Raw genomic sequence first — 22811 nt, 5'->3', positions numbered from 1 at the left:
AATGTTTTTCTGTTGCAGTTCCAACATTTTCCTTGTGTATTAGTTCTCTTAGATCTGCTTATAGGTGACTACAGGTATTTCAATATTCACTTTTAAAACTTTCCATTTTAGGTCCATATGTTGAAAAAATCCAAGCAGAAACAGAAAAAAACTGGAAGCCTGAGAGAAATGAGAGTGGATAGCATGTCAGTCTCTGAAGGAGGACGCTAAGTGGAGACCTGTGTTCAGAAATAATGCAGCACACCTACTGTAGATACGAAGATGGTTCAGTAAAACGGAGTGCAGACGACTAGTGAAGAGGGTTGCTCATGAGCGTGCCTTTCATTACATTTTGACAGGACTGGGTTCTACTTCATCTTTCAAAGACAGTGCCTCATTATTACAAATAACTATTATGTACTTGTCTCATCTGAAATGTTTCCTTTGGGTTGCTTTTCCATAAGCCATTTCCCATGTTTTTCATGTATATAGAAAATGAGGCCAAACAGAGATTCCAAGATGCTGAGATTTCTGCATCTACCTTCACAAAGACTCTTCCTCTTTTCCCAGCTGTTTCTTAAAGAAAATCATTCCGTAGATAATTTTTGGTGCATTGTGCCATAAATGAAAATGTGTTCCTTTAAATTAATGCTCGCAGTACCCTCCCAACCAAAAAAATGCAAAGAATGAGCTGCTGAGAACTCCTTGGATCAGTCCAAATAGCACAGCTGAAGCAGCGCTACTGTAAAGAGAAAAATACAAAACCCAGGAGAGAAGATTTCTGTAAAAGGAGTCCCATGCACGGGGAAGAGATAAAGTACTAGAACAATTGAGTCAAAATACTTCAGAGAGTTCGCTTCTGCAGTGTTTGGACAGTATGAATGAAGGGGAAGTAGCTTGTACAGCAAGTTTTCAACTGCAGCTTAGTTTCTCCTGCATTATTCAGTCAAAGCCTGTTTTAAAAGCTATTTGAATTTCAGCAGCTACCACTCTAATTTAAAAAAGGAACAAGAATACTCAAGGCAGTATTACATTATACTTATTTTTTCTATCACTGAAGCCATTATCTTTGACAGCAGGCCTCTCTTCTTGTCTTTACTTGTGCTGTTTCATTTTCATTAATTTGTGACAGTTGGACTGTTATTCAAGCTCAAGGACTAAAAAAATCATCACTAATTAGGGTAAAAGAAATACCTTAGTGTTAAGTAAATTAGCACAGTCATATGTTAGAGCTGAAGTACAGCATAGCTTCACTGAGGAGCCTTAGGAGGTATTGAAGCCTGTAGCATGCATGTGATATTCTGTAGGCTTCAGATAATGGAATGTCATAGCTGTCATGAAAACTCACGTACCTGGCCAGCCTTCCCAGGTCCTTGGTGGGTGGTGTCATCAGATGTGGGCACAGGGGCACAGTGGCTGTCTTTTCTCACTTGGATGAGTGTGTGCTCTTCAGAGTCTGTTCCTCTGTCACCTCCTGTGAGACTGAGGTCACCTCTCTGTGCTTACCCATCTGCTGAAGATGTGGGGGTCCAGTACCTATTTCAGAGCTTACTGCTAGAGGCTGGTGCTCGAGCAGACATGCTGCTCCTGTCGTGCACTGCACACGTCTGCTGCCCATGGCCGTAGCTGTGTTGATCTTCACTCACATCTCTGCTGTCTCATCTCACCACTGGTTCTCCAGTGACTGAACCTTTCGCCTCAGGTCAACATCATACACAAGGGGCCCCTCTGAGCTAGTTGTGCAGGGGGCCTGCAGCATTTTGCCACTCGTGTGCATCTGCTGCTTGGAGCTACTTAAGCTGTGTTGTCGGGAGCCCACTTAGCTAGCCAGTGGGCTCGCTTGTCCTCTGTTGCATGGTAATAACTAATTCAGCTATGGATGGCACGAATTCATCACTCAAGTGACAGCTTGAGGAGCATTGCTCTTGCAGTGTGGCTAGGAAAACAGCTCCAGCTGCTGCAGGGGACTTCAGTGTGTATGCCAAAGCCATATTCTATTGGAGCCAGTTACGTTCTGAGGCGCTTCTTGTTGGGTCTTGTTGGTCAGTCTGTACTCTTAAGCACTGTGCCAACTTCAGCAAATCTGATCATCACTTGTGCTTTCTACTTTCCAGTCACAGTGCAGACAAGGGCGTGAATGTGGGTGCTACAAGAATATAGCAATCTATAGCAGCAGAATGATACAGCTAAAGCTGTAAACTGACAAAAGAGCCGTGCAAAAATGGCAGCTGCCCACAGCCTCTCCTTCCTGTCTAGTGATTCCTTCTGTTCTTAGCGTTCTGGTAGAGATGTATTTGGAGGACTGACTCCTGTTTTCAATGGAGCCTGTTTTATTGTTTAAATTGTTAATTTAATTTTAGGGTTGTTCTTCAGGTACCACCATGTGGACTACAACTTGCCTTTTTATTCAACATGCAAACTAGATTCATGCTATGAAGGAGATGGTGTGGGTAGTACAGACCTAAAATCCTCATCTCCTGATCATTAAACAGTGTTGTCTCTGCTTCAGAACCTGGTCTTGAAGGATCAGCTGGAGCTTTTCTGACATCCTAGTACCAGCATTACAACTAGGAAGAGTGAAGTTGTATTTCAGGGTATGCCCTCTCAGGATGAAGCTCGCTAATTAGAGAGGAAATCTGAAACAAATTGCTGCTTACAATTGCCCAGAAAGCCAGAGAAGCTGCTTTGTGTCCTCAGGGCAGCAAAAAGAATGCGTGGTCTTTCCAGTTGCTGATTCAGTAATGGAGAGGAAAACTTGACTTTTTGTTACAAAAAATATGCGTGGGCTCCAAGCTTGCTGGTACTGACCCGTCTTGTGAAGCCCAAGTAAATAAACCTGTCTTACTGTTTTTCCAGACGTAGATAGTTCTGCAGCATGCAGCTGACCGTGGTTCATGTTCTTGGCTCGTTAAGGACCTGGCTGTCTCTCCCTTTGCTCAGTGCCTGGTATCTGAAATAACACGAGACTCTTGAGTCACAGTATTTTAATCAGAGGGCCCCTTACTGTGGTGTATCCTTCCATGGTGATTTTCCATCTCTGGAACGCTGGACAAGCCTGTGTACAGTGATAGCATACTGACAGGATAGCGTCGTGGCAACAAGTGACACAGAAGTACGAATGTGTTCTCACAACTGCCAGAGGGGATCCTGGGGGAGGACAGGAAAGGTTTGAGTTTTCTTTTTTCTTTCCCTTTTCTTCTTTCCCAGAAACCAGCTTCCACATGTTTTTTGAGCAGATGAGTGCCACACTGGAATGAAAATGTATCTTAAGAAAAACACACTTGGCGTTTAATGTCTCTACGCATCATAAAATAATGCTTGGTGTGTTTTGAAGACGAAACAGATTCCTAGGCAGTTGAGATAGGAAAGGTCCTGTAAAGCTTTAAAAAGGAGAAACTCAATATTTAACCCCTCTGTTAAGATGTTTCAGTTTCAGGTACTGTAATGACCAGTATAACAAGACTTCTTTTTATTATTATTATTATGTTATGGGGTTTTTTTAATTTTTTCATCATACATGGTCTCTGAGAAGGCCTAGTATTTTATTTCATAGTATGTAAGACTTCCTTAAAGAGAAAACTCTTTGCAATTAATACAAAGCATTTTGACTTAGCCTTTACATTGAACAAAACAGTGCATGACAATTCACATGATAGTGGGCAGATAAGTGATTCTCAGCACTGAGTCTTTAAGTAACCTTGTGCAAGAATCTAGTGGTCACACAGCCAAGTGCTATTAATAATTCAGTAACAAGAGCATTGGGGAAGAGGCTCTGTTCTGTCAAGACAGGTGTTAATCAACATCCACAACACGGAACCGGTGTGGACAGGGCAGAGATGGAGGCTCATTGCTATCCTGAGCACACTCCATCCTCTCTCCACTGCCTCGCCTTTTTACCTTGTCTGTAAACCACGGCAGGCACAGCTAGCGTCTCCCTGCTGAATTACACACTCCTGACCTTTTACTAGTGTCCTACTCTGCTTTGCCAACATGGGGGAGAGAGGGGTCCTGAAAATTATGGTTCATTTCCAATACCCCACTACTGCAGAAGAGAGAAGGTAGTCAGTGGGTTAAAATCTGTTTTGATGGTTGAAACACATTACCTCTGTCTCAAGAGAACTGAAATGCAAAAGCTCATCCGTGAGATGACAGGTACTACTTCAGAAAATTTGCTGCTTTTTACCCATGGCTTTTATACTTGATTTGTGTAGTTTAAATGCCAAGAACCTTTTGTTCATATATGTGTATATATGTGTGTGTTTATATACATATGCACATACCTGTTAAAAATAGGCCTTATGATATTTCCCGTCACAGTGCCTAGTTGTACAGCTTTTACAGTGTTACAGCATTCTGATAGCACTCACTTTTGGATCTATCATCAGTTTTGGAGAGGAGGCAGAGCTTGCTTTTGTACTGATCCCACTGAGCTTCCCAGCAGATGCTTCTAATGGGCATGTGCTCTTCCACAAGACATGATGGCAATATAGTGAAAGCACAACTGCATTTAGAGTACAGTCACTGCATGTGCACAATTTGAACTCTTGCTCTTTCCAGATTTTAATCAAGTCTTTGTGTGTCTAAAATCAATGGCAATGGCTACCGTAGCATTTGGAAAACTAGAAGTTGTAGCATAGTCCGCTGCAAGACTTAAGTAAGGAGCAAAACTAAATGAATTGTTATAGAATGTTTTCCGTGAAGAAAATCTTCACAGTTACCCTCTTGTAAGTATTGTACAGATTGCATTTCTTTAAAGAGCAAATAATGTTCTTGTTTCGAATATGAACTGTTTGGAATCACTAAGCGTTTATGCGTGTCCATTACTCTGCAGCAGTCTGTTTGTAAATGTGTCATTGAATGAAGCCTCATTTTGTGGGAGAAGGTAAAAGGAGCTGTTGTGACACTTAAAAATTACTTACGTTGCCAGCACAATAGATTTAGCTGCGTAGGTATTCTGTGATGTGCTGACTATGTGAGCAGGTGTGCCCTGTGTTGCATAGCCACAGGTCCATACACCGGCACCGAAACTGGGGATACGTTAAGAGTTGTTTATTTGAGAGACCTGGCAGTATATTCTTCCAGTCCGTACCTCATACCTCTTCCTTGCATCCTTCACAGTAACTGCGTTTTCTGACAGGCTGCCTTGCTGCGCTTTGGGCCCAGCCTTTATACTGAAACTGGTAACAAGGGCATGAGTACGTGGTGGTGAATGTGTGTGAAGAGCAGGGGAATGGAGACCCTGCTCTAAAATACTACTCTGACTGTTCGTTAATTTCTGCTTCAGCTTCTACTTCAGCCATTTAGCAGCTGTGCAGCAAAGCCTCGGCAGCTACTGAACACCTTGGATTCATGGTGACAGCATTGCCTCATTTTCAGGCTTTGATCTTCCATGCACCAGTGCATGTATCAGTTCATAGACTTTTTGCACTTAACAGAAAATGCAGGTTAGGTAGGCTTAGGGTGTGGCAAAATTGCAATGTTTGTACTTTTTTGTAAATATGGGGATGATTCTACAGATACAAAAATGCACTTTCAGGTAACAGTGAAAACAAGTTTGTAGAATGCAGCTGTTTAGGAGTTTCTCCGAGTGCAGGGTTCCTTGATTCCCATCCATCTCTAATACTGTGTTCTCCTTGAAAGCCTGCTTGGGAATGAGAGAAGGTATCTTCTTCCCATCACAGTGTGTATTTGTAGCTGACTGACTGAAAGTTCACATATATATTTTTAAACAATTAAAAATTGGCTGCTATTCTAAGATTTAGGTTTATTAGACTGATTTTATAATGCTTAAAAGTAATTTTCAAGTTTTATTTATAATGTCAACATTTACTGATTTGACACTTGGCTGGTAGGAGAGATCCAGCTCAAAGCCTTTGTTCCTTTTGCTATTTAATGTATGTTTTTAACAGTGTAGCCATTGTATGTGTAGAATGCAGTGGAATCAATGCAAATTATTAATCTTGACCTGCAGTTAGACTGGCAGTTTCAATGTTTACAGGTTGGTGACTATTGATTGTAAACCCATACATGTCAGTTGAAACTGCACTCTTTCCGTTTTTTGGAAGCATTGTTTCTGCTTCCCATGACAACGAAATAGTGGCCTTCTGGTTTAGATACCTGGTTATCTCCCTTTGGAGGGATTTAAATGAGGATGATGACTTTTCTGCCGTGGACCTGTTGGACAGAATTTCTACTGATACAAGTGTCGTATTGAACATGTTTTCCAAAGGATTGACTTTATTTTTTGTGAAGATAATTTATGAGAATGTTTTATAAGCAGATCGGTGTTGTTGAAAAAGTTGGGTTGAAGTCTTGAAATAAATGTATGTAGATATTAAAGATGTATCCCAAAGCAAAGTATTTTTAAATAGGGCACCATTACTGGTGTAATTATCCCTCTGAGCTCTCCTAGCAACACACCCATTTTACCATGTCACTGGGGTCAGCTCAGCTGTGTTATTTAGGAGACAACTTGATTTCAGAAGATGTGGCTTCATTTATATTGTGCATATCCCATATTACACCTCTGGCAGCAACTCCTAATAGAAACATCAGCTGTAGAAGGCAGAACTTTTTCCCCATAGAAACTAGTGCAGGTTAAAGAGTAGAGAAGCCCGCCCATGTGCTTGACTGTGGGAAAAGTTACAAGTCTGGTGACTGCTGGGCACTTACTGTCCCCTCTCACTGTCCACAGGGTGTGCCACGTATTAGTCCTTTTGTGTTCTGAAGGCAAGAAGGCGCAAATCAACATGTGCCTGTGTCAGTTAACAGCTTGCCTCGCCATGGCATCCCTTTGTGCTGCTGGTCTTGCCAAATTGGGTAGCAAGAGGTGCTTGAATAATACTGAGTATTTATTGTGTAATTTTAGGTGCTTATACAGCCTTCCCTGCTATTTTAAAGCAAATTTTTGGGGATCAGTAGCATAGCAATAGCTGTATAACTCCAGCTTTCTGACCATGCCAAAAGCAAGTTATCCTTGGAATAGTTTAATTAGCAATGGTGTAGATAGTAGCAATCAATACCTTGACGCTCCAAGTTCTGATTATTGGAAGGGAGCATCTCTGCTTTGAATGCAAAGCATCACAGAGTTTGTAATTCACTACAGATTTCGGTGTCCCTTCTACTTACAAACCACCCATGACATCTTAAGTCTTCTCAAATTACAGCTTAGCTATTGCTTAAATAACTGTGTCTTTCACCTCTGGTTGTCCAACTTCAAGCAGTTTTATGAATGCTATTTTAATTCAAGATACTCTTAAGATGTCTTACAGCATTTCTTGTGGATGTTCTAATACATTGGTAATAAATCATCGTGGCCCAAAATACTAAGGTAAACTGACCACTGAACAGTTAATTTTCCAGTGCTTATTCTTTGTGCATCAGCCTAATAATTCTCAGAAAAAAAAGCCTAAGTATAAGCATTAAAGTGGTTGAAAACTGTTTCCACATTGTGTGTCTCAAACCAGTAACTATTATCACGCGTTTACTTGTGGATTGGTCTCAGAAACAGGCTTTTAATGATGTAACTTGTTTCTCAGTGTCTGTCTTGTAAATGAGACACGTCACTATGCTGTGGTAACTTGTCTAGAAATAACATGCCTAGTGTACTAATTGGTTTAAAAAAAAAAAAAGGTAATTTATAAAAGATGGACTGTTCTCTCATATTTAAACATCTGTTTGTCCTTGGGTTATGTTCTTAGAACAATTCTGTATATATTTTGCAATATGTGTTTTGTGTTTGATTGTACATTTTGCACTGATTTGAAATTCTGTATTCTAAGTATTATTTACAAGTTTCAGAGATCTGTAACTAGAATTTGTCTGTGAAAAATACAACATCTCTTCTACCCTGGATGTTCGTGAACTAGTCATGTTTTAAAAATAGTGAAATACACTTCTGCAGAGACAAACGTACTTTGTTTCAGCAGGGCACTACTTTTATAGGTATTCTGTAGCCTTGCTGTTTGAGGTGGGGTCCTACTCTGTAAAGGGTGGCTTATGCTGTAGCAGGGGTATTTTGTAGGTTTGGGTTTCTAAAAGATGACACCTACATGCTGTTTGACCCCAGCAACATTCAAGCACTTCTAGAACCCTTATTTCTGGGAATAGCACTTGGTGTAACTGGTAAAGCCTTCTGTGGATAGCACCATAGTGTATTAATCATTTTTGGTTTGTGCGTTACTTTAATGATGAGCCAGACCTTCCAAGGTCGTTTTGTATGATTGCTTGCCCTATTTGCACTCCTCTAGAAATACATCACCTGGTGTTTCCAGGCGGTGGGGAACAAGCCCATGCAAGCCATTTTGCTTGGCCGGGGTGAGCGGTGGTGGACCTGGTCTGCACAACTCAAGGGCCAGACCCCACAGACCTGCTTGGCTTCCAGGAAGTCAGCTGGCGCAAGAGGAAGGGTTCTCCAGGGAGCAGAGCCCAGAGACGGAAACTGCTCCGCTGTGGGTGGACAGCCCACCCTTCCCTGGAGGTCAAGACCTGTCAGCTCCTGACCTGCCTGTCATGGCTGATGGGGTCCATCAGCTTGACAGCTCCACTTAGGATGTCCCTGCTGTACTAACTCTTCCTCTGGCATGGAGCAAGTGTTTCTCCCGGCTGTGTTAAACAATTGATTGCAGAACAGGGGGGAGCTTGATTTTGCCATAGCATCTCAGGGTAAACCTTATTGTTCCTTGCTGGGCTGCAAATCAACAAGCTGTGAAGCAGCTACCATCACATTTTAAAATCATATGTAGAAAAACTCAGTTCAGGACTAGTGTTCTGGGAAAAGCGAGAAAGCAAACAAAATTACTGACCTTCATGTACAGGAATAAAAAAGAACCCACAAAACTCCTGGCCCTGAAGGGTTCATGATTTAACCAAGCTTTATGACTACTAGCTTGCCTTAAAAATGGAGGAAAAATCGCCCTTTGCAAAGTAGCGTTTTCCACTTACTCTTTCTTCAAGTCCTAGTGGTGGTGAGGCACATTAAAGCATGCTGCTCTTTACATTATATGCACTTATTTTCAGCTTTTACACATTTTACACAGCATCTATTTCAAATAGGGGATTACAGGAGCTGGCCAGGCTGCCCGGTCAGTAAAACACATGTACCTGGAGGACCTGGGAAATCTCTGTGGGTGCTGAATGTGGTGAAATCCTTCCAAATGCTGCAGGTGGGCTTCTGGTGTATCTCTAAGATAGCACCATGCAGAGAGCTAGATGAACTTTGTTTTTCAGGAGACATGACCAAAAATTCATCCTCTTACACAGTCCTGAAAAAGAAAGGGAGTGTGATCTAATTTCCAGTAACTGGGAAGAAGCAGGTGGTGATGAAACCTCCGTCTTAGAGCACTGCTAGAGGCTCTTGCATCACACCTGGCAGATTTCTTTGAAGCTGTGGGCATGACACTCCAGCCCACCCATAGGATGCAGCCAGCAGATGTATGCAGGTGTCCTGCAAGGCTTCTTAAGTAAAGTCGCTTAGTGAGCGTAAAGGCACATCCTCAGTCCTACCTGTGTGCAGGGAGGCCTCAAAACCTGTGCCCAAGCCTAAATGAGCATGCTCTGGCTGCCAAAAGGAAAGAGGACAAGGAAAGAAATGCAAGTGGGGAAGCCTCCTAGCTGGGGCTCCAGATGACACAGAAATTCACTGTTGCAGGGATCTGGGGGACAAGAGAGTGTTTGGGTATCCAGAGGGTTGCACCCCATGTTAAACTGCATGGAGTACACCTGAAGTGGCCTGCAGGCAGAAAAGGTACCACGTCAATTACCTGCCATTTCAGGGGGAGGCAGCATAGGCTTCAGTTATTATTCAGAAGGATAATGATTACACAGTTCAACACACAAGGTGCCATGATGTTCTGGGTATTTTGATGATGGTCTGCCAGTGGATTTTACTCCTGCCCTCCTCTGAGCTGACACAACAACAAGGATCTGGTTTGCAGGCAGCATGATTTCCAGCAGTCCCACCCTGCCTGCTTGTGTAGGGTTGTGCCTTGCAATCTGGCCATGCCACATTCCCATCGTTGGGAACTGGTGTCCAAGAATGGGAAAGATGGTTTGGCCGTGGTAAATCCCCATTTGACTTCCAAGTGGATTTAGTCACCAGTTGGACAAATACACTTTGAAGTACAGCTAAAGCAAAAAACTTTCAGACAAGTAATTATGTCACAAGGATTGAAAAGCAGCTGGAGCCATTTTGGACATCAAATTGGTCATCAGATGACAGCTCTGGCCCCTAAAACAGATGCTTTCTTGTTGTGGACAACTGGTGGACACTGAGGATTCGTCCTGCTGGTGCTGAATGAGCAAATACTGGAACTAGCGGCAGCATCTGCGTTTCCTCATTTGCAGGACCAGCCTCTTGCAAACAGATCAAGGTCAACATGGAGCAATGCCTTTGCAGACACCCACATACAAGCAAGCACATCAACATAAATAATGCAAATGGGGCAACCCTGTGCCTTCTCACCAACTAACTGGGCTCAGAGTTCACTACTGAATGAATCTCTGTCTCTCCATCTCCCCCCGTTTTCGCAGGCCTCTCTTGTAGCTGGCACCATACTCTAGGTCTATCCAGAACCTGTCTCTCACACTTCTTAACCAAGAAATTCAGCCTAAAAGTCTGCTAGAGGATCACAGAGAGAGGGAGGAAAAACAACAACAAAACTGTTATAGACAGTTGGATAAGGCAGCAGAACAGCCTGCAAAGATCAGAGTCTGGCCAGACAAGTCCTCTGACCAGGAGCCTACTGACTTAGCATGGGCCCTTTTAATATGAGGGGGGTCAGGGCAGGTGTCAGAAAATACGCTGGGAGAAACTGCACGCAGCCAGCATCTCACCCCAGACTGGGAAACGGGGTAGGGACAAGCTTTGTCACCTCCAGGGCTTCCCTCAGCCAACTTGTGCTGTGAATCAAATTAATAATTTACCACAAGCAGCCACTCTCACAGGCAAGTGCTTGCACCACTGTGGGAACAGTGCCTTTGAGTCTGTTCCAGCTGCCTGCGGAGGCTGGCGTGAGCCCAGGATTTCTGGGAATGCTCCTCACAGCTCCGCTCATCTGCACACACTTTTGAGGTCAGGACCTCCTGGCTCAAAGCAGCTTTCCCTCCTGCAATTCCCAAAGCACAAGCAACTACAGAACAAATTAATCCAGTCACATGGGCCACTACGCACCCTTGCATCAAAGGTCTCGCTTCCACATTTCTCTGCCACAACAGGATGGCTTGGTGTCCCCTCATGTGCTGCAGCAGCCTCCTCTGCAAAACATGGAGCAGAGCTGGTAGCAAGTCTCCTGTCACTGTCAATATTATAAGCCACAGTCCCCACCACTGCACCCTGACATCTCCTGTCCAAAGGAAACTTCCGGATGCTGAGGGGGCTGTCTGACAGAGTCTCAACACATCTGCAACAAAGGTCCAGAAAGAGACATCACCTAGGAAATGCCAGAACTGAAAAGCCTCCATCAGCCCTGTTACAGGCAAAGAGACTGCTTCAGTAGACAAGAAGACACCTTTTCTTTGGCACTCTTCCACCTCAGCTTCCCAACCTTTGACTCCTGCTGGTACCTCCATCCTCCTCCTAACTCCTCATCTGCCGTTCCCTTCCCAGGGCTTGTCATCACTCCTATGTCACTGCTCTGTACAATGGCTTGCCTTATTTGCTCTTCTTTAGAAACATTTAACAGTTCTTTAGGCTTCTTTGGGTTGTAAGCAAACATTGTGTGGATTTTTTTTCAGTCTCTTTAAATTTGTAACTGTGGTGTGTCAGCAGTTCTGGTCATACACTTTAAACTGCAGCCTGCTAAAACCTGGTCAAAGTCTCAGTTATAACTGCTAGTTAGAGGGAGCTGCTTTAATTTCTGTTAATTACTAATATCCTCCCAGGTGTCTGCCAAGTTTTGTGCTGAGTGTTGGGACAAAACGAAGTAGTGTCATTCAAGTACCACACTACGAAAACAGGGGCCTTAGTTCTGCCAAGCCTTTTTTACATACAAACAAGGCCATTTGCTGACGGGCATAGCTTTATGATTTGCAGTCTCGTTAACTGTACTCAACTGTTAAGCTGGAGGTTGCTGCCCTCTTACTTTCTGACTGAGGATAGCAAAACCTTCCACTGAACCAGGAAAGGCTCTCAGAAAACGCCACCCAGCCCCTGCATGTGCTGCTGCTGCAGGTTGAAAAATATTGTAAGAGAAATGGTGTACTGTAGTTATGGAAAGATGCTTATGCTATAACTGTTTGGTTCGTGTATTAAAAAAAAAAAAAAAAAAAAAAAGGTTGTTCTGTTTTTTAAAGTCATCCTCCTCTAAAGTTACCAGTTTGGGGAAAAAAACAAAGGCAGTAAGGTAGGGTGCTGAGGGCACAGGTTTCTGAGTCTGCTCTCCCAGGGTCTCCAGAGCTTTCTGTGATGGTCCCTCATGCTGTCTTCTCCATGGCAACTGTCTCCATCCTTGCCATGGGGTGCTTCCCTACACCAGGACATGTCATTGAACCCAGACACCCACTGCTTGTGCTGGGAGCAGCGGTGGTGCCGTGCCATGCTGCAGGGTGGAGAGCATGGACTGAGGAGCTGCTTCTGATCCCACCCTAAGAAGAAAGCAGGTCCTAGGGCTGTGCCTTGGTGGAGACAGAAAGCTAAGCCTTTTCCTACAGCAGTGTGCCCAGAGGCTCCCGTTTTGTCCTGGCCCTGCCAAAGACTGTTGCTGCTGAGTAGTGCATCACCAGCAGATATTGCTGGGTCTCATTGGGCGGCGGGGTGGTCCAGCCCCCAGAGCAGCAGGCAGCACTGCAGGAAGGTGTGGGGTGCTGCTTTACAGGCGCCATTCCCCTCTGGAGGGGGGCATGCATGCTGGGGAAGCACTGGCAAGCTGTGTCCTGGGGGTGGCCCGCCTGTCCCCAGTGGCCCCACAGAGGAAGGGCACCAGGGACCCAGCCTGCTGGGGGGGGAAATTTGTCATGGGGAGTCTGTCTCTCTGAAACCTGCCTGCAAAGGGGTGCAGGGCAGCCGAGGCACGGCGCAGCAGCCGGCCCGGTGTGGGCTGGGGGCAAGCTGGGGAACAGCCAGCAGGGGCCGGCCCGGCCGCACGCAGCGCAGGGAGGGCATGGCGCTGCGCAGCCTAGGACCAAGCCTCAGCACCCAGCAGTGGGGAGCAAAGCCCAGCACTGTCGCAGGGCCACATCCCAGGGTGCTGAGAGTGGCGGCAACCTTGGTGGCAGAGGTCTGCCTGCCTTCAGGAACAGGGTGCAGAGCTCTCCTATTCAAGTAGGAACCTGAAGTTTACAGCCCAGCATGGGTAAAGACCAGGCCCCGAGGCGTTCTGCACAGGGGCTTGGTGGTGGACAGTGATGCCACCATCCCGAGCCAGACCTGGGGGCCACCAAAAGGCCTTGGCTTGGCAGGAGGTGGGACAAAGCCCTCAACGGACTGATGGGCAAGCCCCTGGGTGCATGGACGGGGTCGCTGGTAGGGCAGGGTCTGCAAGGGCTGAGGACTGGATCCAACACTACTTGGCTCACAGGAGACCTGAGGTCGAAGGACCTGCAGAACGAATTTCTCCTGCATACCTGGATGGCTTGGCCTTCTCTGCTGTAGCACGCTCCTCAACAAAACAGGTATTAGTGATACATACACACTTAAGTTAGACTTCTGCAACGTCCAAGCACTTCTAGAACCCTTATGTCTGCGGGTAGCACTTAGTTGCATTGAAATAGAATATGGTCCTCTTTGATTCGGACCCTTTGTTACACACTAGACACATCCTCCTCCAGAACTATCCGAGCCAAAGCACACCTAGCCTGCAGCTTCTCCTCCCAAGTGGGGCTGCAACAGACACCAGAAGCAAAAGCAAGAGAATGCTGTTACATGAAAGGGGCTCAGGCGAAGCTGCCAGAGCTACAAAGATGACAACACAAGGTGGAGCACGCTCAGATGGAAGAGCCAGAATAGGGCTGGCATCTACCTAATTTTCTTTTGAGCATTCAGAAGCTCCAAGTACTACAAAACCCCTTCTGGGCTTCCAGCAGCTAACCCAGAAAGAACTAGGAGTGCTCTGCCTGTCGAGGGACAAAGGATCTCTGCCTTTTGGGGAAGTGCCACTTCAAAAAACCCAACTCATCCGCACACACAGAGAAGGGAAGGCCTGCGCACACCTGCTCCCACGCCTCTGTCACAGCAAGATGGCTCGGGCTCCTCTGCTGCAGCAGCCTCCTCCGCAACACAGGGAGCAGAGCTGGTGACGCCTTTCTCCACCGCAGCTCCACCCAGCTTGCTCAGGAGCACAAGAGCCGGGCTGAGCTCAGCCCACGCTCACGGCGTTAGCAGCGTGGTGCGGACAGAGCCCCACCTCGAGTCTCCCTGCTCCTGCTGGACCCTGACCCCAGCCTCGCCCTCCTCACCTCACACACGCAGCACGTCTCCCTTCCCCGGCCTCTACCTCCAAACCCTCCGCTCCTCACACGGCTGCTGCCAGCAGCTCCGGCGTTCTCGCTGCTCCTGCCACTGCTCTCCTCTCGCCCACCTCAGCTTCACAGCCGCCGGCTCCTGCCACCATCACCACCTGCCTCTCGACTCCTCCAAATTTCTGCCAGGGCACACCCAAACAGGTGCTGCTCAGCCACAGCCCAGCTGCCCAGGGACACAAGGAGCATCTCCTGTCCTCGTGAGGAGCCCTGCCCCACTGCAAAGCCCCAGCACATCCACCCAGCAGCCCCAAGGCTCCCTCCGCCTCCTCCTCCATCCCAGGGGCACCTGCCCGCTCCACCAGCACCAGCACGCTGGGCAACGTCCCAAAAGGCCTGACCACCAGAGCACTGCCGTAGCAAAGGGCGCTTTGCTGAGCGGCACGAGCTTATGAGGCAGCGCTAGCAGCCGGCAGCGTCACGCTACGCTCCCAGGCACTCCAGCAAAGCTGAAGTGGCTGCTGCCCTCACGAGTGCTCTGAGCGCATCCTCATCTCCCCCATCCTGGCACCTGTACCCCTGACGCAAGCAGGACTCACGCCGGCACCTGGGCCAGGACACGCCTGCTTTCTGCGGGTCTTCCAGAAAGAGCGGGCACCACGGCAGGATTAAAGTGTCACTCTGCTCGGTGCCGCTTCACAGCCACGCCGCTGCACAGGCGGCACACCGCTGCCGTTTCCATTCAGCGCAAGGCTGACTTCCAGCCCACCCGGTGACCTGCACAGGATTACCACCACAATCACAGCAGCTCCAGCGGACTTAGCGCAGCCACAATGAGGGAACAGCAAACACTTTCCCACCACCATCAGCTGATGGCCCAGGGCAGCCGAAAACAACACAGAAGGACAAATGATGGGGCAGCACTCGGGTAAGCCGCCTGGATTAGACAGGCTCAAAGCGGGCTGAAAACCAGCATGTACCGCTAACCCAGCAAAACTGCAGCTCCGGCCCTCATCTCCATTCACCCAAACACGGTCAGGCAGCTGCTGGCTCCCAGCACACGGACAAGGGCCGCAAGGGCTAACAGTGCAACGCAGAAGCCAGGCAAGAGCAGCCACCGGCAGACAACCACGAGCCCGAACACGCAGCGTCACCTCTTGCCTCCTCCTGCTTTCCAGCACACCGGCCACAACGGCTCCCTCCCCAGCCAGGGAAACAGTGACATCCACACCTCCACCTTGGTGTGACACCTTTGGCCGCATTTCTCCCCAGAAGACACGGGAGCAGGTCAAGAGCACAGTGTAGCCGTGGCAGCGTCCCAAAAGGCAAAGGACCACCTGTCTCCCTCCTGGGTACCAACCCACGCTCAGACTTCATCTTCTGCAAGGGTGGGAGCCGGGATTCCCACGTCCCAAAGCGCACTGCTGCCATGCTAGCATCCAAGGGTCCACCACACTTCGTTTCGCCTCGCTCGCACACGTGTAAACACATGTCCACACACTCACCTGTTCACTACAGTGACGTGCCTCTGCATGGGAATTTCTTTAGGTGCTCCGCTCCCAGCAGCTGGTGGCAAGGCAGACCGCACACTCTCCGCGCTGGGTTTCACCATGCCACAGGCCACTCCTCTACCTCGTGGTGGGCGAGGAACAGCCCTCTTGCCGCCTTCTTCTGGCACGCTCAAACACCTGGGCTGTCGCAAAGTTCCTTTGGGCTTTCCTAAAGAGTTTGCAGACACAGCTGTGAGTAGCGCTCCCCTCACCCAACACAAAGAGGCTTGAAGCTCCCTCCAGGGAGCCCACACTCTTACCAAAAGACACTTCAGAAGGATGCTTTCAGCCACAGTCCTGGGTCTCTCGGCTACAGCACCATGGCTCACACCCAAGGACTCGCGAGCCACAATCCCCGCTGCCACACTGCAGCAGGCAAAGACAGGAGACGCCTCTTTCCTTACGCTCTCCAAAGAGCCATGCGAGTGTCAGGTGCCACAACAGCTCATGTCTCAGGTGGAACCCACGGCCACGCTGCCCTTCACCACCCAACAGCAGCTCCCAGCGGCGTAGCACATGCAGCCCAACTCAACCTCCTCAGCCACCTCCCGCACTGCTGCCAAAAGCTGTCTTCCAAGCCTTCTCCTCCAGGACTCCCGCCATGCAGCAGAGGTTGCCAAATAACACCGGCACAGGAACACGCCACACCGGCCTTCGGGCCACGTGGGGATAAGCAAGCTCTTGGTCACTTTGCTGGTTCTCTGCTGGCTTACCACACCAATTCTGGCAGGCTCAAACACTTCCGAGGGCTACCACCGTGCAAGACAGTGAACCAACGGGCGTTTACAGTCGTGGTCATTTCACTGGGATGCGAGTCACCAGTTCAGCTTCTCGACAGAGGGCCGACTGCTGGTGTAGTTGCAGGAAAGCAAGAAGCAGCAAACCCTTCGTTACAAGCAAACTGCAAGACCTGCCGTTGCTCCAAGCTGCCGACTCACAAGTGGATGGCCTTGCCTGGGCCTGATCCTCGGACACCCCACTGACACCAACACAACAACAGTGCAGCAGTGAGGGAAACCTGACCCACCGGCTCTGGGAAAGCTGCTGCCACAGCTTACGCTTAAGCAAAAAGGCAGAGGACAAAGAACAGCCCCTGGGCATCAGCAGTGGCGTGGCTCCAGGGCACTTGCAGCAGCAACAGGCGCTGCTGAAACCGCCACAGACGGGGCTGCAGGGGCTGCTTCTCGCTGTGAGGGCACGGCTCATCCCTGTCCTCCATAACGGGCTGAGCTCAGCCCCAAAGAGCTAGCAGGCTCGTTGCCACGCTTCTCGCTCGCACCTCCATGACATTTCTCAGAGAAGCATGGGCAGGTGGCAGTGACGCCAGGCGTCCCCCAAGAACTTTTCATCCAAGACCATTCACATCTCACGTACGCGCTCCAGAAGGGCTTCCTCACTGACCATGGCTTGCAAGCGCAAGCACCCTTGTCAGCAACACCCCCTGCTCCCAGGGCTCTTCACTATAACCACACAGCTCGTGGCCATTGGTGACACACCCTCACCGCCAAGACTTTTGCCCCAGCCGCTGCACAGCTCTTTCACAAAGGTAGGCCTGCCACAGCTGCCTGGGCCTTACCTGCTAACGTGACTGGAGACGTGTTCTTCAGCCTCATCTGGCAGTTCACTTGCCGTCCCATTTTCTTCTTGGAACTCCTCTGCCGAGCCACCAGTTGAGCAATTGGCACAGTCTCGCTGCAAGCAACAGCGTGGCAAATGACCTTGGCGGAGCACGAAGGGGACAGGAGAGAAAACACTCAGTGAGGTCCAAGCTCATCCGCAACACGCAGAAGGATTTGCAGCCACTTCCATGCCTGTAACTGCTGGGTCACACAGGCCTGCAGGCACTTCAGCAAAGGCTTCAGCAGCACACACAGATCTCGGGGACCTCCCTTCTCCTTTCGCAGCGCACCTCAGAAATCACCAAAGCAGATTGCCAGAGCCCCTCCATCACCTTCCCGCATGAGGTTGAGCCCAATCCTGGCTGCACAGATTGCCCTGCAGGCACTGGGCTGGCCCACAACAATAGCCTGGCTGGGGCAAGCCCACAGCCACCCACCTGGCCTCCTTAACAGCCTCTTGCCCTCACCTCCCCGAGCCATGGCTCAACAGTCCTCGAACGGGTGCAGGAACCCTGCTTAGGCAAGCCCCCAGGCCACATACACTTGGCCGCGCAGAGGAGATGCAAGCCCAAACTCCTGGGACATTCTGCTGCTGACAGCCTGCAAAAGCAGCTGAACAAGCACCCAGGGCCTCACGAGGACGAAGGCAGCCACCCAAAAAGCCCTGAGTGAAGAACAGGAGTTTGTGGTCTCAGGGGACCTCTCTGTGGCTCTCAGCCATGCTCTGTGGTTGTGGCACCCGCTGAAAAAGGAGACCTCACACACAACCACTGCTACCACCATAACGGTGGTCCCCAGCACATGTGGGGGCTGACAATTTTAGCACACGAGCACAGCGGGAGACACTGAGGGACTTGGCCAGCGCCTCTGAAGTTTAGCAAACAGCAGCTCCAGAAAGGATCTTTTCTCACAAGTGACGCAGGGCAACCAAAGCAGAAAAACTGAGGGCCAAGACAACAAAAGCAAGCAACTGCTGATCAGCCACAGCTTGCTTCAGACTTCTCAATCTCTCAGGCTGACTCAAACAGCCCAGCGAAACAGGGGTAAGGGATGACAACACCAGGAGAAAGCGACACTCAGCCTCCAGCAGCGCGCTCCAGCTCATCCTTCCCCTTCTCTTCTTCGGCCACCACACACCCAGCACCTGCACCGCGCTGACTCTTCTTCTGAGCGACAGCTCTCCTAAATCAGGAGCTCCTGCTTAGAAGTCACACAGCGTACACGCTGTGCAGTCAACGCCTATGCAAAACGCGTACCAGCAGCGACACCGCTACGTTACTCTACCAAGCTGCTTTCCAGAGGGTCAGCCCCCAGACTGTGCAGGTACCTGGGCTTGTTCTTCCCCAGGTGCCGGACTTACCCTTTCCCTGCACCGGCCTTCACAGGGTTCCTCTTGTTCCATTTCTCCAGCTTCTTGAGGTCCCACCAAATAGCAGTGCATCCATCTGCACTGCCACTCCTTCCTATCACCTACAGACTCGCTGAGGATGATCTCCGCCCCATCGCCCCAGTCACTCATCAACATGTCAGACAACGCCGCCCCAGCATCGAGCCCTGGGGCACGTCGCTAGTGACTAGTCTCCTGATGGGGTTTGTACCGCTGCTTATGGGAGACTGTCAAAGCCTTACTGAAGTGCAGATAAACCACATCCAGTGCTCCCCCCTCATCCACCCAACCGGCTACTTCATTTTGGAAGGGTGTTGCTTTGGCCTCACAGGACTTCCGCTTCACAAATCCATACTGACTACCTGCCACCTTGTCCTTCACACGGCCGGAACAGCTTTTCAGGATTAGTTGCTCAATCACATTCCCCAGAGACAGAGCTCAGGCTGATCAGCCTGCGGCTCTTCAGAGCCTCCTTCCCACCCTTCCCGAAGGCAAGGCCTGCTTTCTTCCACTCCTCGGGAGCCTCGCACAAACCACCATGACCTTGCAAAGGTCATGGAAAGTGGTCTTGCAACAACATCAGGCAGCTCCCTCAGCACCCCCGGGTGCATTGCAGCAGACCCGTGGGCTTGTTGGTTTAAATGTTCCCTAGCCTAATCCTCCACCGCCGAGGGCAAGTCTTCCTTGCCCCGCACTTCCCCACTGCTCTTCAGGAGCCTTGGCATTGCTGATGGCTGCTCCTAACAGCAAAGGTCAAGGCAAAGGTGGCAACCAGAGCCTCAGCCTCCTCCGCGTCCTTTAAGACCAGGTCCCCATTGCTAGTCCTCAGCAGATCCCCATGTTCCCTAGTCACCCTTTTGCTGATGGCGCACCTGGAGAAATCCTTGTGTTGTCCTTCACGTCCCTTGCCAGAAGCAGCTCCCTATGGGCTTTAGCTTTCCTCGGCCCACCCCTGCACGGTGGGATGGTGCCTCTGTACTCCTTCCAGCTCACCCGCCTCTGCTTCTGCCTCTTGTGCGCATGCTTCTGATGGTAATGTCGGGAGCTCCCTCTTCATCCGTGCGTGTCTCCAGCAACGCTGCTTTTAAATAGTCGCTGAAAGGAGAGAGAAACTTGGCCAGACAGTGGCCCGTACCTGACCGAGGCTTCACTCATCTTTGTGAAAGGTGAACATGAGATCCTGAACTCTTCACCCTTTCAGAGACGTCTGCGCTGCAACCTGTGCTCCATGGACTGCGCACGGGCTTGGTAAGGCTTTAGTGAAATGAAACACAGCAAAGCGCTGGAGTTCTCCATCTGCTGTACCTTCTAGCTTCTAGTTTTTCTGCTCTTCCTGTATTTTCTCCTCTGGCCTGTACAGTTAGCCAGGTACTTGAAGGACTTGCTTTGGAAGGGTGCTCTCAGAACCGGCAGGGCTTTGGGAGCTGTTCTGAAGGTGATGGCACTCTGTCTCGGTTTTCAGGTGGTTGAACTCGCCAGTAACACAGGCGGTCTTTCTTAAGCCCACGCATGCTGCTTTGAGCAGCATCTCTGCATTCCTCCCAGGTCGCTTCTCCCTGCTCCCGCCTCATGCCTGCTTCCTTGTTACGGCTGCGTTTTGTCAGGAGCTCCTGTTCACCCGTGCAGCGCTCCTAGCACCTTTGCTTTTCTTCCCTGATTGTTGGGATGGACCATTCTTGACACTGGAGGAGGCAGTCCTTGAAAATCCACTACCTCTCGCGGACCACGCTTCTCTCCACGGCTGTATCCCACAGGAGTCTTCCAAGCAGACTCCTGAGCAGGCCAGAGTCTCTTCCCCTGACACCTACTTGTTGATACCGCTCTTTGCCTTGTTCCCCTCCTTCCAAGCTCCCAAACTCCACCATCTCAGGGTCGCTGCAGCCAGGGCTGTCCCCAGCCTTTAGCTCTCCAACTAGTTCTTCCCTCATAAGAATCAGGTCGAGCAGAGCATCTCCCCTCATGGGCTCATCACTTGCCTCGGCATGCCGCCACCAGCACACCCCAGAAACAACCTGCATTGCTCATGCTTGGCTCTCTTCTCCCTCCAGCAGCTACGGCACCGGCTCAAGTCCTCTGTGAGGACCCAGGGCCTGCACGTGAGGCTTCTTGCAGTCGTCACAAGGCGGCATCGTCTGCTTTACCTACCACTTCTTCCCAGCTAGGGCGTTCGTGGCAGCCAGACGCCATGGGGCCGGTACGCTGGCCTGCCCACTGCCCATAAACCCTAAGCTCTGCCTGTCTCATCATCCTTCCCAAGGCAGAGCTCCGAGCGCCTCCACTGCCCTTGCAGGGTGCTTCTTCTCAGTTGCTTCGGGCACGTAGAGCATAGCTGGCGCTCCTCAACCAATCTAAGTCCTTCTCCAATACCTCTTCAGTAGATTCTGCCTTTCCCACCTTTGAATGTCACGTTTCACTCCCTCCTTACAGCTGACACGGAGAAGGCACCACCTCTAGTGCTATCCAAGAGTCCACAAGGCTCTCGGCACACATCGCATTAGAGGGTAAGGAATGGGACGGTACCAGGCTACGCCCTGCAAGGCCCTAGTCACAAACAGGTGGCTATCTGCCACAGCCACCACGAGGAAGCATTAAACTGCAGCATCACAAACGTTCCCAGAGGTACCGGCAGTCATGTTACTGGTGTAGCTGCAGCCAATGCAAGCTTGGAGCAAGCAACAAAGAGCCCCAGGTTTGAAAACCTGTGCTAAAAGGGCACATTCGGACAGCTCTCAAAATGCAGCAAGGGAAACTCTTGATTAAGAATGGCCACATTTCCAGACATCAGCACAAAACCCAGGACATCTCTCATCGCATTCCTCACCGCCAACCAGGAAGACCTGCTTCTCACTTCCCAGGTGCCATCCCGATCCAGCTGAGCCAAACAAGGAGCTCAGTCATAAAGCCTGTCTCGCTAGACCCGCTGCGACAGCCACACAGTGTGCCAAACATCTGTTCGCTTTCTCCTCTCCCACAGTCTATACAGACGTCAGGGAGACCGGCATGGCTCTAACAAGTGACAGGATTCAAGCCCTGCACCCAAACACATCACCCACAAGTCACGCAGCTATTCCAGCCGTCAAGAGAATGCCTTCTCACCAAAAATCAGGAACACCGCGCTGCTCGGCAAAGAGCCTGGGGGGGCTGGCAAGTTGCTTCCAAGCCGGCAGCCACCAGGAGACACAGGCTAGCAAAGCAATGCCAGGGAACGAGGGAAAACTCTCCCACCGCACGAATATGCTCTGCTGAGCTCTGCTCCACCTCCTCCTTCTCCTCTCTGCTGACTCCCTGTCCCTTGCTCACTTGCTAAGCTGAGGCCTCGCAACCCTTGCACAAAGGCACCTCACTTGCACGGGCTCTCCCTCACCTCGGCAAGTCATCACAGCCCTGCGGCACTGCAACTCATGACAAAGAGCGCTAAGCCCAAAGCAGCCACCGTCAGGCGTACAGGCAGCAGCAGCCACAACAGCGTCGCTGTAGCAAAAAGATGAGGCTAAACGCCACCCTGAAGAGATGACCAACACTCACCCACACGCATTAACCTTCTTCACCATCCCAGGACAACCTTTGGACCTACCATTTTAAGGACATCTTGTCTTGGACAAACACATGAGTCTCAGCTTGGTAATTAAGCTTTGATGGTTAAAAGTGGTCAATGTGCTCTTCTCCTGTGTCTGCCTGCCCATCACCCCATGCTGAAATAATCAAGGAATCTCACAAACACTGCAGCACTAAGGGAAATGAAGCAACTAGCACTGCACTGTCAATGACAGCAGTTTTGGATAGCTGCCCTGCTGTAGGTGTGAGTTTTAGTCCTGTGCACTCCAATGAACCACAGCCACAGCAGGCTTAGGGGGCTGGGAGACAAAGCTGCTCTCACAGGTG

General features: G+C 49.7%; 1 protein-coding gene across 2 annotated transcripts in view; it reads left to right on the top strand.

The window, feature by feature from the left end:
- Nucleotides 1-7831, top strand: part of DGKQ (diacylglycerol kinase theta) — a 109127-nt gene extending 101296 nt beyond the window's left edge. For both annotated transcript variants that reach the window (XM_040579449.1, XM_040579450.1), the window contains exon 23: nucleotides 112-7831. In XM_040579449.1, coding sequence (XP_040435383.1) covers nucleotides 112-210 — 99 coding nt within the window. In that variant the 3' untranslated portion in view covers nucleotides 211-7831. The remainder of the gene's footprint in view (nucleotides 1-111) is intronic.
- The last annotated feature ends 14980 nt before the right edge of the window (nucleotides 7832-22811 follow it).

Source organism: Falco naumanni, chromosome Z (assembly GCF_017639655.2).
Source record: "Falco naumanni isolate bFalNau1 chromosome Z, bFalNau1.pat, whole genome shotgun sequence".
Taxonomy (NCBI): domain Eukaryota; kingdom Metazoa; phylum Chordata; class Aves; order Falconiformes; family Falconidae; genus Falco; species Falco naumanni.
This window is presented reverse-complemented; position numbering and strand designations above follow the sequence as displayed.